General features: G+C 29.1%; 1 protein-coding gene across 1 annotated transcript; it reads left to right on the top strand.

Annotated features, from left to right (window-relative positions):
* The first annotated feature begins 3498 nt into the window (after positions 1-3498).
* On the top strand, positions 3499-6473 carry LOC111278541 (putative polygalacturonase At1g80170). The gene is made up of 9 exons (XM_089765112.1): positions 3499-3973; positions 4085-4222; positions 4553-4726; positions 4865-4888; positions 5024-5231; positions 5546-5627; positions 5720-5828; positions 5915-6031; positions 6132-6473. Exons 1-9 carry the CDS (start codon positions 3809-3811, stop codon positions 6366-6368), a joined length of 1254 nt encoding a protein of 417 aa, XP_089621238.1. The 5' UTR covers positions 3499-3808; the 3' UTR covers positions 6369-6473.
* Positions 6474-18349: the final 11876 nt, after the last annotated feature.

Below are 18349 nucleotides of genomic sequence, written 5' to 3'. Positions count from 1 at the left end.
ACCTCTAAACTAAGTCCACAAATCATATGGCTTAACATCACTAATCAAATGTTAATTATCAGATTCATCTAGTTGTGAAATATTTCATTCGGCAACATCCATTTCAATAAGATCAAAAACCATCTCAAACCTAATAAAATTACGAAGAAGGCAACAAGTAGAAATGATTCTACAGTACATCTTAATTGAATAAAATAACTTCTCCTTTAAAATTGCTCATCTATATTTCAATATACCAAAACATCTCTCAATACAATTTCTTGCTTAAGAGTGTTTCATGCTGAAGTATTCCTGTGGGGTTATCGGTTAGAATCTTACCCTCAAATCACTAATCGTTGACCTTTATAAAATGCCAAGAATCCTTCCCTATTTGTATATCTGGTATCACACAAATGGTAATTACTTGTGAGAATGATCAACAACATTACTAATATGAAAATATGCAACGTTGTTGTTGACATTACATGAACATAATACAAATAATACCTTGTGGGATCCTCAACCCATTCCTATATGTAATGGCATCCCTTAACACTCTACCATCTGCTACAAAACCTTTCCATCCCGATATAATAAATATAATTGCATATCTAGGGTGCAAACATTAAGGACATTAGAAGTAATTTCATTTTTTTTTATCCTGTATCTAGGTCGATCAACTGCGTCAACATTGACTTTAATGTATGTCTCATCTAAGGCACCCAAACCTTTTTCTATTTTAAGCAAATGACATAATTTTGTAAAAGCTCTCCCATCCATTCTAATATGATCTACACACTGTATATCGCTCTCAAAGACCATTGCATTTAACTCTTTAATATGTAGGTTATCATAAGATGTTCTACCATAAAATAGTCTACGTCATTTTTTTACATTAATATTTAATAAAGTTATAGCAACAAAACATAACAAATGCAACAAAGTCTCCATTTGGTTCAATTGTATCATAAACAATGTAGCTAATTGCATCTTTCTTAGTAAAAAACCAGCCATAACTATTTAGAAGAAATAATTTTATTAAAAAAGTTGAAAACATAATGGAAAGCAAATCTTGGCATATGGTGGATGGAATCCCCCCACATCATCAAATAAAATATAAATCACAAACAAAACATTGAAACATTGGAAGGAGCTAAAATAATTTAACCATAAAACATATAATATATCTTAAATGCCTTTAATCTAGAGCTAAACATCATCTAAAAAAGGAAAAATAAGTTCATTGGAAGGCAACATGGATTACACACTATCAATAAGAAAGCATACACATCGTTTTGTGTAAAACCTGAAGATAAACTGAATAGGACGAAAATTAAATGATGGATGAGGAAAATAAAGTTTTTTCAAAGAGAAAAGTAAATGTTATGAGCCGAGATCTATTGAAATATAAATTTCAATTGTATTTGTAATTGAAACATGAAGAAGACATATTTGATAACTATATTCTCTTCTACTTCACGATTAGATGCTAGAATGTTCATATTATCAAAACACGGTCATCGAGAGGGAAAACAAAATTTTAATATGGGAATATTGAAGGTAGTTGTAGGAAGAAACACCTCAATTGATAACCAATAAAGGCATTTTTCCATACAAAAGCCTTAATCATTTATTTATAGGCATCTCTAAAGAAAAATCATGTCATAACACTCTGATCTACAAACATAAAAAAGAATAGTTTTTAAATAATGATCATTTAAGGTGTTTTTGGCCAAAAATGCCTCCAATAACCTCCATCCTAGAAAATGCTTTGAATAATCCCTAATAAAAAATTAGAGAGGATTATTCAAGGCATTTTTGGTCAAAAACACCTTGAATAATCCCCTAATAAAAACTAAAGATGATTATTGAAGGCATTTTAAGTCATAAATGCCTTGAATAACCCCACTCAATTTTATGAGTAGATTATTCAAGGCATTTTCTAGGAAAAAAAGGTCTTGAATAATCCTCAATACAAAATTGAAAGAGATTAATCAAGGCATTCTTGGCAAAAAATGCCTTGAATAATCACCTTATAAAAATTGAAAGGGATTATTGAAGGTATTTTTGACCAAAAATGCCTTCAATAACCCTATTAAATTTTATGAGGGGATTATTTAAGGCATTTTATGGGCAAAAATGCATTGAATAATTCCTAAATTTCAAAATTTTTTTAGAGATTTTTCAAGGCATTTTTGTCCTAAAATGCCTTAAATAATCACCTCATAAAAATTGAAGTGGATTATTGAAGATATTTTTGGCCAGAAATGCATTGAATAACCTCCATTAAATTTTTTGTTCTGGGGATTATTCAAGGCGTTTTTGGGCAAAAATACCTTGATAATCTACTAAAAAAAATGGAAGGGGATTATTGAAGGCATTTTTGGTAAAAAATACTTTGAATAATCCCTTACAAAAAATTTAATAGAGGTTATTCAAGGCGTTTCTAGCCAAAAACACCTTCAATAATCTCTTCATAAAAATTTTTGGAGATTATTTAAGGCGTTTTTTGCTAGAAACGCCTTGAATTCAATTTTTTGTAAGGGATTATTGAATGTGTTTTTCATGCCAAACATCATATATAAACCAAATATTGTACCATAATAAACCTACAATTAACTTGCATCCATTTTCAGATATGCTTTTCAAAATGGTAACGGCTATTTCACAATTTTTTAGTCAGGTCAAATTTGAAAATAATGCTACTTTTCCTTTCAGAATCCTAGAATACCACAAGGAGAGGTGGGTTTTTTATTCTAGGACTTTGGGTACTATTGAGAATATGTTAGATTTCCCCAAAATCAAATTACTCTGAACCAAACGTTGGAATCAAATACCTAATAGTAAAATTCTGAGGGAAAATGAGTGAATTCTCTCAAACCCAACGCCCCCTTATCACATTGCATACGTGTACAATAAATTTGGTTTGGAGACAGTTTTAATATTAAGTTTTAGATTATAGACGAAGAAAGTTTTTAGTGAATAGATAATTTTTGTCAACTGTTTGAATCATTCTTACTTCTATATTTACAGGGAACTTAATCAATGTGTTGATTTGTTTAACCAATTTCTCTATTTATTGAATTTATATCTTTAAAACTCAATATGTATCATTTTTAATTTTTTACAAGTAAAAGAACATTTTACGAAAAGGTTAGAATTCATTTGAAATGAAAGTAACACTTATAACTAAAAATTATCAAATTTGAACTATAGCATTTGAATGCTCTTGGAGGCATTCAAATTCCCTTTTATAATTTTGTTTTAAGTCATTTTTTTATCATAAAATTTGACTGCACAGTCGAAAGCATTCGAATGCTTTAGTATAAAATCATGTCAAAAGACTTTTCAAATATGACATTCGAATCCCTTTAATCAAACATTCGAATCTTTTAGTATAAAAACATTTCATAACTTAATTTTTATTTTCGATTGATTCTTTCATGTTTTAATTCTAAACTTTCATATTTCTGCCGTTGAGACAGTATTAGTTGAGGTGTCTTCTCTCTTTATTTTGGTAGTTAATAATTAATGTTTATTATCATGAAATGAAAAAGGAAAGCTACATAAGATCAATTGATGAAATGGCTAAATTTGATCATTAAACAGTTTGATCTGTCAAGTGCTCAGAAATAACCAAGAAAATCCGATTCTACCACAATTAAGGATTTCTTTCCTCACAAAACAATGAAAAAAATCACCTTAAATAGCTTTGTCTTCCTGGGTTCGGCACAAAAATTGTTGTAATCCATCACTTTACGAACCATGGTAAGAAATAAAAACTCCAAATTTCAACTGAGGCCACTTTAATCTAACTCCTAATTTACTAATGGAAAATCCTTTGTTTTTTTTTGTTCAGGATCCATCATCAATTGCATATGTTATTTGCCTGGTCTCACTGATCACAATTTGTATTACTGCAAAAGCACAGCGAAATGTGTTCAACGTTCTAAGTTATGGAGCTGCTGGCAATGGCCTTACTGATGATTCCTTAGTAAAATTTTCTACTTTTCAGCCTGTGAAATCTTATATTTGCAGATATGTATGAGTTGTTCCATATTATTAGTACTGATTACTACTAATTTTCTAATTTTTTTGGACGCAGGCGTTCATGAAGGCATGGAAGGACACATGTAGTGCTGCAGCAGGCACTCCTACCTTGATTATTCCCAAAGGAAAAATATTTTTGGTGCATCAGATTACATTCACAGGCCCCTGCAAGTCTAATAAAATAAATGTCAAAGTACGATTAAATTAACAAAATTAAGAATCTGAAGCTTATCTGGTTGGTTCATAGTTCATACAGCTATCATTATGAGGAGGCAATCAGCATGTGTAGAGTTCAATTTTCAATACCTGCAATCCCTTTCATGTCATCCGTCTATAGCTTCCTTTGTATCAAAAAATTAATAAAATTAATAGCACTCCAAAAGCTTTCCTACTTCCTAGTAATACATCAGTAAATTGGCATGTGAGATATAATCAAATTTGGATCATAACTCATGAGAATAGATAATATGATCTTCAATTCTCCAGGATTCTTATTCTTCCGCAATCTAAATTTCTGTTGCAGCTATCAGGAACTATTATCGCACCCAATGGTCCTGATCAGTGGAAGGCAGCCGATCTGTCAACATGGTTAGCATTTCAGGGTGTAAACGGTCTAACTATTGATGGACTTGGGATGATAGATGGACGTGGCAAAGGCTGGTGGGATCGCTCATGCAAATTTCATCGTGGTCAGCAGGTATACTGCAACATCAAAATCGCAGAAAACACAACCAAACTTAAACTTGTGAAGTTCCATACTTCCAGTCATTTTAATTCCTTTTCTTTTTTCCTGCTTTTTCCTGATTCCATTTCTGACTGTTGAACTTCTCCGCAGGGGTGTATCACACTAGCACCAACGGTAAGTACGTTGAGAGGATTAGGTCCAGGCAAAACTCGAATCCAGAATTTATTACTACAACTCTAGCTGTCATTATCTGCCTAGTTATTGTAGAGAAGGCAGGTTAGTATATTACTATATTATGCTTTGCTGCAGGTACTTAAATTTGAGAATTGCAACAATATTCACATGAGCAACATTAAGTTTCACAACAGCCCCCAAACACACGTACTGATCTTGGGATGCCAAAATGTTGATTTTGGATTCTTGACCATACAAGCTCCTGGAACAAGCCCCAACACTGACGGAATACACATTCAGGTTGCTCGTAATGTGTCCATTCACAATTCACAATTTGCTGATGGTGAGTTGATTGCTTTATGTAAATGCTTTTGATTTAACGTTTTGCATTTGAGAACAGCAAAGGAAAAGAATTACTACAGAGAATTCACCACATTCTACAATGGAAAAATGGCATACATGGTGTTTCAAACTCAATGTAGGACACTGTCTGTTGGTATCCGAAGCGCCTCAAGGACTTTTCTCTATTGATAGATTGGAATCTAATTCCCTGGTGTTTACTTTATAAATGCATTTGACAAACACTAAGCTAGGTAGTAATTGAATGAGTGCATGACTGTCAAGTTGATGATTAACGGCTTCATTGTTGATGAGCAGGTGATGATTGTATCTCCATTGGTGATAGGACTTCCGACATCTCCATCACTGACATTAGTTGTGGCCCTGGTCATGGTGTGAGGTAAGCAAATTTTTTGTTCAGTCCTTGATGTCACTGGGGATTAAATCGATCATTGGAACAAGCCGAACACTCCTAATTTTAATGCCTAACAGCATTGGAAGCCTAGGCAGGGGCGGAGCGGACGTTCAAGTAAATAATATTAATGTGAGGCGAGTAAACTTCCGAGGGACAACTAATGGGGTACGAATCAAGACATGGCAGGTATGAATTTTGAAAAATAAAAAAGGAAAAGAACAAAACCTGTTGACCAACTAAATTCTTGAGTTAAATTTGTATTTGTTTTGCAGGGAGGCAGAGGTATAGTTCGAAACGTATCTTTCTCAAGCATAAACTTCCAGGCAGTGGCAAATCCAATCATCATTGATCAGTTCTACTGTGATATTCCAAATTCGTGTAGGAAATCGGTAAGACACATACAGAAGCCTTTAGAACAACTAAAAGCATTACAATTTACATGTACGGAGCTTGTTTTATTGTTTGAATTTATACTTTGAATTTTGACAGAACACTGCAGTTCATATTAGCGGTGTACGATTCTCTCAATTGTTTGGGACATCAAAGACAAAAGTGGGTATCAATCTCAATTGCAGCAGTAATGTTCCATGTACCGGCATTACATTAGAGGACATTCATTTGGCATCGGCAACTTCAGACAGCCAATTGATTTCTAGCTGCAACAACGCCTTTGGACTGAATAGAGGAATTATAGATCCCAAATCCTGCCTCCGGAAAATAATTTGAGAGACAATATGATTGTACATTCAAATTTCCTTCTAAAAATAAAAACAGAAATAAAATGTCAAAATTCAATTTTATTAAATAAAATAATGGATACAAATTTCTATATGATCTTTTTTATGGAAGAAAATAATCTTCTGATTCGATCTTATCAAAAACAGAAACGATAATATCTAATGAAATGATTGGCAAATCTTCAAACCAACGTTTTGTGATAGAAAACAAGCTTGTGATTTTTGTGAACAAAAGCTTGATCACGAACTGGCAAAAATAAGCAGATCTTTAAAGAAATGACCAAAGCCTTATGATTTCTTGGCTGGTTATTGAATTTCAGACAGCTTGAGCAATCTTCAAAGATTGACCAGCAAATCTTGAATGTGTGAGAATAAGGCTAGAGTGTTTCTTCTTTGCATTGATCTCCAGATGAGTTAGAAGAACTCTCTGTTTATAATGCTAGGTGTGATATAATGTGAGAGAGTTCTAAAATTAACTTAATCATTTTGATTTTTTCTGTAATAATTTTAAATTAATTAAAGATAATGAAGATGACTCATAGAATTTAATTAGGTGATCTACGAGTCCTTAATTTTGATTAGTCTAACTTATGTTTTTATCCAGATATACCAAGTAATTTTAATAAATATTCAACCAATTTATTTAACTAATTAAATATTTTCTTTAATTGACTTAAATATTTTCATCAAATTTTCAATGTCTATGATGGTTAATTTATATAGAGCAAGCCTGGATTTTTGTCATCCACGTAACCTGTATTAACCTTTTGAAAGTATTGGCAAATTGGTTGGTGGAATTCTTTGGTAATCAAATTTTTAGCTTACGCAAGGTTCAACCTTGTAATCTCTGCACTTCTTAAGCTCCTCGAAATTATGGAAAGATTTAAATGAAATTCCTTAGGTGATTTTAGTGAAATTTTTTATTAGAAACAGTTAAATAAAAATGCAAGTTAAAAATCAAATTGATAGATTAAGTGATCTCATTATATAAATAAAGTGTGTAAAATTTGAAAAAAATTTGATATATATTTTTGGATAGACATTTTAAAAAAAATATTGATAAAATTTTTATTGTTAAATAAATATCAATCAAATTTAAATTATAAATAACCTTTTTAATTTTTTTTTTTACATATTATTGATATCTACATTAAACTCTATTAATATATTGGTTTCGATTTGTTATTAAATCATTTAAAAAAAATTCCATAAATTTTTCTAAAAAATTTCATATAAAATTTGTCGATCCGAATAAAGCTAAGTTCACTTATCAAAGGTTGGCTTAAAAGTCCAAAATTGAGGCATCGTACTAAATTCGTAAGAAGCATGTTACTTTAACAAAGTTTTCATAATCGAATAACAGGATGATTGTATCTCTAGATTGGAGATTACCTTTCAAACATTAATGTGAGAAATTGTTTTTATGATTTATGATTGAGAAATTTAAATACAAATATGGACCGACAAATTAATGTAACTAATGTCTAAAATTATCTTTAAATTGATGTTTTGAAAATCAAAATAATTTTTTTTTGTATATAAAAAATTAAAGATTTAAAAGAAATTAAAAAAAAAATTTACAAGTATTGAGTGTTAGATATCAATTTTATTAAAAATCATTTAAAAAAATAATGAATCAATATGACATCTTAGTTTGTTAAATTTAAATTAGGAGAGCTGAAAATTATGGCAGTTAAGTAGTTATACTTAAAGAAAAATAAATCAAGCAAACATAGAGATATTTTATTACTGAACATTTTTTAATTAATTTTTATTTGATTAGATTTATTCGTAAAATTTGATAACCTTAACCCTTTTTAAATGGGTCAACTTTGGAATTATACATTAAAAAAAAAAACATATCTAAACTTCAAATTACAATACCTGTAATCACTTCTTATATTCTCATGTAAGGGTCTCTTTTGTAATATATATATATATATATATATATATATATATATATCATCTATCATTTATATATAAAAGTATTAACTCTAAAAATATTAAAAGTAAATGACATAATACCTTTATGAATTTTAAGAAATAACAAATTTACTTTTAAATTTATAGTATTTTTATTTATTTAATAAAGATTATTTGTCATTAAATATATAACTTTTATTAGTTAGTTATATAAATTTAAATCTAAAAGTGTTAAAAATGAATAACATAAATACCTTTATAAATTTTAAAAAATAACAAATTTATATTTCATTTTCTAGCATTATTTATTTATTTATTTAGTAATTATTATTTGTCATTAAATATATAGCTTTTTATTCGTTAGTTATTTAAATTTAAATCAATTAAAAATTTACAAATAAAAATTATATCAAATTAAACTACATTAAAAATTTATTTGTCGGATATGGTGGATCTGTTGTCCAAAATTAGCTCAAATTTACTCTCATCTTTATTTAAATTTTTTTTTTGTTAAATTTCATAAGTAATAATTCAATCAAATTCATACAAAATATTTTTCTCATCCTATGGCTGTGGCATACTATGAGTTCATGCTATTGAACAAAACATAGACAAAGTCTTTTCTTTGTTTCTCAATTACTAATTGTTTTAGTCTAAATTATTAGATCATAATGTGTATGCCCTCAAAACATTTAACTTTATCTTAAATAAATTAAAGCATATAATTTTTTATTTTCAAGATACAATCTAATTTACTCTTTATATTCTTTAATGGTACATATCATGAGTCCTTAAATATATTTATATTTTTTATTTATTTATTTAGATTAATTAAAATTAAAGTTCATATAAAATTATAAATTAAATTATAAAAAATTGTTAAAAAAGAGTAATACACGTATTGTGGTAAGTTTATTTGTTTGATTTTTTTTATTTTTATGATAAATATACATTTATTTGTTTAATGATTACAATGGTTGATTATAATATTTATAATCACTCTATGCAATTACAACTTAACCTTACAATGCCTAAATGAATTTTTACTTTATGAACATAATCTCATGTACCCTTGAATGTTACTAAACTTAGTTTGTATTTTATCTTCTATAGATTGATTCTATACTACACAAAAATTAATTTCAGTCTATCCTTATTTTTTTATATTTAATTTCAAATATTTAGTGCTTAAGATATTTTTATGAAACAAAAGACAATATTGTTAAGAAACATTAATCTTGAAGAAAAGAAATTATTTAATATACTGTTAGTTGAGTTTTTTTATCTCCACAAGTGAGTTAAGAAATTAACACATCATTCACTTTTTTTTTGAAATAGCCTTTTTTACTATACTCTAAAGCTTAAAGGGTATATATCACGCTACTAACTTTCTGATGCCTTAAAGATTCTTGAATATTTATTTTCGAAAAGATTCAACTTTTTGGATATCTATTTTTGATAAGCCTTGAGTCTTCTCAAAAATGAATATGCAAGAAGCTTTGAGTCTTCTCGGATATCTATCTTCAATAAGCTCAATTTTGCTTTTAATAATTGAAAACCTTAATCATGCGCTTATGAACCAATTTACTTGATCATGTGTACAAATTGAACTGAAATGAATGTTCTCAACATGTATGACATAAACTTATTCTTTTTCTTGAGCCTCCAAAAAACTAAGAATACCATTTTCTGGTTTTGTATGGGTAAAAATATGTTCTTGGTCTTCTAGTCTTAAGAGAAAAACACCTTTATGCCTATGCATGCTTGAAAATTAACATATCTTTTCCATTCGCACGTATGACCAAGTAAGAATGGGCACATCGATGACTCATATGTGTGCATACATCTTAGTCCGAGCTTGAACACCCTATAGAACATTGACTCTAACAATGTCATCAACAAATTAACATATTTGACAATAAAAACTTTTAATATTTCGATCACCAAGATACTGGTGGCCTAAAGATTAAAGATCCTTATTATCAAGATTAAGCCATACCTCAGAGAAATCATTAAAGACGTTTGGAGATTCTAGCACATCAAATTTATTTATTTTAAAATTAAATGTATTTATTTTATTTAAATTTAAATTAAATGTTATTAAAGGTTTATAACTAAATATATATTTAAACAAAATTTTATATATTTTCAAAAATAGATTTTTGAGAATGAAATATAATTATTAAAAAATATAATTCTCGAAAATTGATTTTCAAGAATTATATTGCATTCTAGAAAATTCATTTCTGAGAATTATATTGCTTTCTCAGAATTGGATTACCAAGAATACAATATAACTCTCAAAAATCTATTTCTGATGTTTACGAAGGTGGTTTTAAGGTGTGTAAGCTATTGAAAATATTTTTATCATTTACTAAAGATTAGAATTGGTATTTGCTATATGGTTATTTTTGGAAGAAAATTTTAAGGATGTATAGAGAAAATTTTAGAAAGTATTTAGAAGGCCTTTTTAGAGAAAGATTTAGTTTCTTTTACTTCCCAAATTTACTCTTCAAGTTACTTTTAGGGGGCATTTGGTTTGTGAAATCGTAGATTTCATGAGATAATATGATCTCCTAGAAATGCGATACCTAGGGTTTTCTTCCATTTTCAAGGCATCCCGTATTCAGATTCACTTGTTTGATTAAGAAGAATCCACATATATTAAATCCTAGATAATTACTACAATATCCTTGGAATAATTACTATAATATCTGATTTTTATGAGGGGAACGCCTTTAATAATCACCTTCAATAATTTCCTCCCATTTTTATGAAGGGATTATTCAAGGTGTTTTTGATAAAAAAATGCCTTCAATAATCATTTTCAATTTTATAGAGGGGATTATTAATGGTGTTTTGGCCAAAAACGCCTTCAATATTTCCTTTTCATTTTTATGAAAGGATGATTTAAGGTGTTTTTTACCAAAAACACCTTGAATAATCCTCTTCAGTTTTTTAGAAGGGAATATTAAAGGTGTTTTTTTTTTTTTTTGCTAAAAACACATTCATTAATTATCTCATAAAAATGGGAGGTGATTATTGATGGCGTTTTTAGCTAAAAATCCTTCAATAATCCTCTCCCCTTTTTTTTGGATTATTCAAGGTATTTTTGATCAGAAAATATCTTAAATATTTTCTTACAAAAAATTGAATGAGGTTATTCAAGGCATTTCTAGCCAAAAACACTTTCAATAATCCCCTTCAATATTTTTACTAAGGGATTATTCAAGGAGTTTTTGACCAATAACGCCTTGAATAACCTCATTCATTTTTTTATAAAGGAATATTCAAGGCATTTTTGCCTAGAAAATACCTTGAATAATCCTTTACAAAAAATTGATTGGGGTTATTGAAGGCGTTGTTGGTTAAAAACACCTTAAATATTCCCTTACAAAAAATTGAATAGGGTTATTCAAGGTATTTCTGGCCAAAAACACCTTAAATAATCCCCTCTCAATTATTTTATGGATTATTTGAGACGTTTTTTGCCAGAAAATGTCTTGAATATTTCTTTACAAAAAATTGAATTAGGTTATTTAAGGCATTTCTAGCCAAAAATATCTTTAATAATCCCTTCAATTTTTTAACTAGGGGATTTTTCAAGGCATGTTTTGACAAAAAATGCCTTCAATAATCCATTCCAATTTTTTTGGGCATTATTCAAGGCATTGTTACCTAGAAAATGCCTTGAATAATCCTCCCCATTTTTTTTAGGATTATTCAAAGCGTATTTAGCTAAAAATGCTATGAATAATTCCCTTCAAATTTTTTTATAGGATTATTCAAGATATTTTTACATTTTTACCCAGCAAACACCTTGAATAATCCCTTACAATAAATTTAATGGGATTACTCAAGGTATTTTTTTTGGGTAAAATGCCTTGAGTGATCATTTTTAAAATTCATTCTCCTTTTTTGAACTTTGAAAACCTAAACAGCTAATACAATGAACGATAAACCCAAAGCTGCATTGCAACCAACCCTTAAACCATCAACCCATTTAGTTTGCATTTTGGTTTCTTTAACTCTCTCGTTGCTATCAACCATCAATAACTCAATGTTGTCACACCTTTTTTTATACCGATATGTGCATATTTTATCTTTGTGATGTATTATTTATATTCTTTAATATAGGTATGTTGTGTATTTGCTCCTTACTATATATATATATATAAATTTTTCTTTGCTTTTTATTCATTCAACCATCAATTTAGTCGCCCAACCTCCTTTCATTGCATGTATGATGTTTCTTTGTAGTTTGGCTTAAATATTGTGGTTTGCTGAATGGTATTGTGAAAATTTTGTGTATATTTTTTACTCATCATTTGTTTTGCATGAAACTTTTATTTAAGGTAGGATTCACAGTATGGCTTGTACTCATAAAATATTATTGGTTTAAGGATGTTTTACGTATATTGGTTTAGTAATTGTAGTATGATATTGGTTGTATTTTATTACTGTGTGAAATTTAGAGAGATAGTTTAGTGTATTTCGTATAATTATGATCAAAATCATAGGTATTATGAAATCTGAAGAACATATGTCTCCTACTACTGAACATGAAAAAGACACACTTGTAGTGAAAAAAAGAAAAGCAAGGGAATGAAATAAATAAATTCAAGCGACCGACACAAAAATTCACTTCGACTTCAATCAAAGTAGGCAGCCTGTATATAATGGAGCTACCAAGTTGGCTAATCACATTAGGGCGGTCATCCATGATAGCATTTCTATTACATACCATAATTGGTGATGAGTTTCTGATAATCCAAAAGATCGTACATGAGAGTCTATTGTGGTATGTTTATTCAAGTATTTCATAAAATTTGTTAAATGATCATTTAATTAAAAGTCAATGTATTCATAGTAATTGCTTTAAATTTACTAAGAACGGTTTGACGTCCCAAATGAGCATAAAAAGCTTGTGTTGTAATTGGTTGGGAAAGTATTTAGAGACTTTAAAAGAAGATTGACAACCTAATATTTTACCATTTGTTGATAATAGTGATATGTTAGCTGATCCTCTTCCTTCATATATAGATGTTATTAGTTATTAAGAATGGACCCATTTTGTTTGAGATTGACTATCAAAAGAATTCTTGGTATGCATACCCATTATGTTAATTGTTTATAAGATTTTATGTAATATATTCAATATCTTAATATATGATTTACCTTATTTCTTTCTTTTCTAGAAAATCAAAAAACAACAAAAGAACATTTGGACCAAATAAGTATATCACCATCGGACATCGAGAAAGAGTTATGTAAATGTCAAGTATGATCTTATAATTATTCACACACTTGTTTTATACTCATAAATGAATATTTATGAACATTCATTTAATAGATTTTGATTCTTATATACCAACCCTTTTATTTGGAATCATCTAGCTCTGCCACCGAAGTTTCTAAATAAGATGTGTGCAAATAAGGATATATGCGGAAAGATAGATCGTTTGCAAATAAAGTAACCAAAAAAAATGGCTAAAAAGATTGTATGTATAACTATTCATTTTATCACGTATAATTGGCTTTGAGCTATATGTCTGACTATATACTTGTATAAATTTGTTGTCATGCCTCATCTTATTATTGTCTTTCAGGATGATTTTGCTACTAAATTTAAATTCGGTGAACTACTAATCGGTTATGGTGAAGATTTTTTGTCTTTAGCATTATGAGTGAAAGAAAGATATGGTCAAGTTCATGGGGTTGGTAGATTTATGTTGCCATCAAAGTTCTTCAGTAATCAACCCAAAACTCCTTAAATGACAAATGCACAATATAAAGCAATCATTCAGCAATAATAGCAAAGATTTGATGACCAAGAGCAACAATTGAATAATCAACAGCAACAACTCATAGCTTTGGAGGTGATGTTGGTGTAATGCAGCCAATATGCCTGGAGAGAACTCGAATAGCAACATCCAGCAAAGCCAAGCTTCTATTTCAATTCAGCTAGCAAATTTTTCCTCTGGTATCAGCTATGGAGTATAATTTTATTTATTCACTTAATATTTATTTGTATATTATATTTATTGATTTGGTTTTAATACTTATATTTCATTATATATTATAGCAAAATGTTGGGACTCAAAGGATGACCCTTGCTAAAGTTGCCATTGATGCATTATCTAATTATGCTTTTGATCATTTATCTGGAGGAAACATCATTACCATTGAGTTCAAGGATGGATTATTTGATCATCCATCAGTTTCTTACATTCGGGGGGCCTGAGATTGAGGCATTTTGTACCCTTGATAAAATATTAGCTTTTGATATTGTTGGCTATATGAGGTTAGCTTACAAATTTAAATATACAAAGTCAATATCTATTAATCTATATTAGGGTATATTACTTGCTAGTAATGTTCATTATTATCTTGTAGCTTCCTTTACAGAAATCAAGGTAAGACAAATGACCCATAGATTCAGATTTGTTAACTCGAATCTGATTAGTGAGCATAGTGGCATTGCCATTATTTTTGGTCATCATATGGGTCAATGCAAGCAAAAATGGGCCGACTGTTTTTTAGAGCTTTTATAATACTACGTAAGTTATATTCATACAACTTCAATAAGCCAACCTTACATGAATCTAAGATGATACCTAATTTGAGTATATCATTTTTATTATTTTATAGTCGTCATTGGCAACTTATTGTGATTAGTACCAATTCCTTTATGCCATACTTATTTAACTCCGTTCAACCAATGGTGAAGCTTAACCCTGATATTCATAATTTTATAAAGAGGTATTACATGTTATTATATTATATTGTGTTTCTTCATAATTACTTTTATTTTTGTATTAACAACTTTTTTTCTGTTCAATTTAGGGGAATGTCTACAGTTGATAAGAAAGTAAAGATAAAATGGGTGTCATTACTAGTAAATGTGAAATTTATTCTTTTATGCTGAGTTTGTTTAGATAAATGTTTCCTAAACTTACTAAATTTATTTTTCAAGTACTTCGTCAACCAGGATATACTAAATGTGGATATTATGTCCTTCGTTTTATGAAGGAGATAGTTTTATATGATTTTATGATCACACCATGCAAGGTTAGTATTAAGTCCATACAATACTAATATCTTCCAATAAAAAAAGTTAAATTATGTTATCGTTTATTAACATTTACTTTTGATTTTTTTTTTATAGTGGGAGTGTAAATGAAGCTTCATAAAAGTCAAACTTGATGATGTCCATAAAGAGTGGTTTGATTATGTATTATCGTTCGCTATACCTTGAGGTTGGAGAATGTTGATTAGGTGTAAATATATGCATTATATTATTTATAATGTTTTTAACATGTCATGTTGAATGAATAATTTTTAATTTTTGATTGAGGTATTGGTTTAATATTATTGGTATATCTTTGTTTATATCAATTCGTAGCTTATACGAATAGACATATATTGAGTATGATTATTTAAAAAATTTATTTTTATATGGTAGCGCTATCAATTATAAATCCGGATGTGTGGCGTAATATTGAAATACTACAATGTTCAGAATTTAAATTTCAAAATGTAATTCATAGTATTACAAATATGTATTTGATTCACACAAGTATAAATCTGATATAAATAAACCCATGTTTAATAATGAAGTAGTGATTTGCATATTTACAACCTTCTATTTCTTGCCTTAATTAAATAAAAAGGTTTTGCAAAATTATACAACAAATTTGTAAACAACATGTAGTGTGATCTACATGTGTCCAAGAAAAGGAAAGTCAAATGATAGGCGATATGTATTACATTTGTTTAATTGCTTTCTAATGTAATTACTTTTAAATGCAGTTGGCATCGTAAAGGAAAACTCAACTTTGTGATTTTCTTTCATCATATACTCACCAACGGCTAGTATTTCATCAGGTGTGAATTTGTTGAGTTGCATTATTTCATTGAAAGTGACTTTTTTCTATTTGTATGCACTACTTCTAACTTAAAGTAAACTAAAATGTCCTCTATAACATTCACAGGCCAATCATATAAAGCATCAATATTGCCAATCTGATGCACCAACCCAACTACTACTCCATCATTGCTCCTAGCATGCTTTTTACCTAACAACGTCATCCTAACGTTGCTCTGAGCAGCAGATACAATGTCATCTTCATCATCTCCTCTCTCATCATTTCTTTCAACATTGATATCAAACTCAGGAGAGTAGTAAGCATCTTCATTAGCATTTAATGATTCAATTGCATTAGCTGCCATTTTAGCTTGTTGACTAGTTAGTTGCTCTATCAGATCTGAATATAAATCATTAAAAAATGGGAAAGATTTGTTCCATAACCCTCTAGCATGTGGGTGTGATTGGCAAAGTTCAAAAAAAGATGAATCGAATAAAAACCATTGAAAAAAAAACGTAAAAAAGATATATAAGCCATAATATCATCTAAAAAAACTTACCCAAACCCACTCATCAAATATTTTCTCAGCTATGATACATTTTTCTTGATCATTCCACCCAAATTCATTAGAAATTTTCATATAACAAATTGCATGATATTGTCTCTTAAGCAGCTTAACCTTGGATTCAATGTGGGGGTTGGCTTTAAGTTATGAAGTAAGAATAACTTGCTCTAGCATTTGTTCAATATAACCTAGATATCTTACATGAATGTCCCATTATCCATTTTTCATCAAGGATCATCAGTCAAAAAATGTAGGCATTGAACTAAATACGAATCCTCTTCTCTAGTTTATGAATGGTTACCAAAGCCAAAACTATCCAATCATCTTTTGGATACACATCAAATAGATTGCAATGGATTGTTACGCAATGAAAACATTTCAATTCCTAATCACATGGTTAGACATTTTGAAACAATATCAATATAGTAAATTAAAAACAATCAAAAGAACAAAATAAATGAATATACATGGAAAAAAAAATGTGTTCTCCAAATTGTACTATTCATTGGACAATATCAACCATCTGGTACATAAAATAAAAATCATTTGGGCAAACAAATAATAAAATACAAAACATAACTATAATGTTATTATCCCCTAGATTGCAACTAATGGGTGAACATATCATTAGCCAGATTATCTCTAAACTGATCCGATAATCAGATGGCTCAACATGCGTAATCAAATGTGATGATCAGATTCATCTAGTTGAGAAATATTTCATTTGGCAACATCCTTTTCAATATAATAAAAAACAATCTTAGACCTAATAAAATTACGAAGAAAGTAACAAGCAAAAATGATTCTACACTATGTCTTAATTGAATAAAATAACTTTTCCTTTAAAATTGCCCATTTAGCTTTCAAAATAACAAAACATCTCTCGATACAATTTCTTGCTTAAGAGTGTTTCGTGTTGAAGTATCCTGTGGGGTCATTAGTTAGAGTCCTATCCTCCAATCACAAATCGTTGACCTTTATAAGGTGCCAAGAATCATTTCCCATTTGTATATCTGGCATCATACAAATAGTAATTACCTATGAAAACAATGAACAACATTACTAATATGGAAATATGCAACGTCGTTGTTAACATTACATGAACATAATACAAATAATATCTTGTAAGATCTTCAACCCATTCTTATATGTAATGGCATCCCTTAACATTTTACCATCTGCTGCAGAACCTTTCGATCCAAGTAGAACATATTGAATTGCATATTTAGGGTGCAAACACCAAGGAAATTAGTAGTAATTTCATTTTTCCTTATCTTGTATCTAGGCCAATCAATTGCGTCAACATTGACTTTAATGTATGTCTCATCTAAGGCACTCAAACAACCCTTGAACCATTTTCATCCATTATCTATTGAATTTTTTAGTATGGGTTGGGGTTTTTAAACAATAGCGTATGCAATCTTAATATAAAATTCAACACAGAATGAAATTGTCTACTAATTGTCTCTTCAAATATGGATATTTGATACTTAATAATCCTATTTTTTTGTATGATGGGTAATAATGTATAAGAAGATAATTACTAGTTCTTCTATTTTAAGCAAATGACATAATTTTGCAAAAGCTCTCCTGTCCATCCTAATATGATCTGCA

Source organism: Durio zibethinus, chromosome 8 (genome assembly GCF_047325235.1).
Source record: "Durio zibethinus cultivar Kanyao isolate XHJ-2024 chromosome 8, ASM4732523v1, whole genome shotgun sequence".
Lineage (NCBI taxonomy): Eukaryota > Viridiplantae > Streptophyta > Magnoliopsida > Malvales > Malvaceae > Durio > Durio zibethinus.
This window is presented reverse-complemented; position numbering and strand designations above follow the sequence as displayed.

Bases quoted from the DNA above. Each gene is read 5' to 3' on its own strand.
- LOC111278541 (XM_089765112.1), top strand. From the start codon at position 3,809: ATGGAAAATCCTTTGTTTTTTTTTGTTCAGGATCCATCATCAATTGCA. The intron at 4,727-4,864 runs GTATACTGCAAC...ACTTCTCCGCAG, and splicing joins AATTTCATCGTGGTCAGCAG to GGGTGTATCACACTAGCACC. The intron at 5,232-5,545 runs GTGAGTTGATTG...GTTGATGAGCAG, and splicing joins CAATTCACAATTTGCTGATG to GTGATGATTGTATCTCCATT.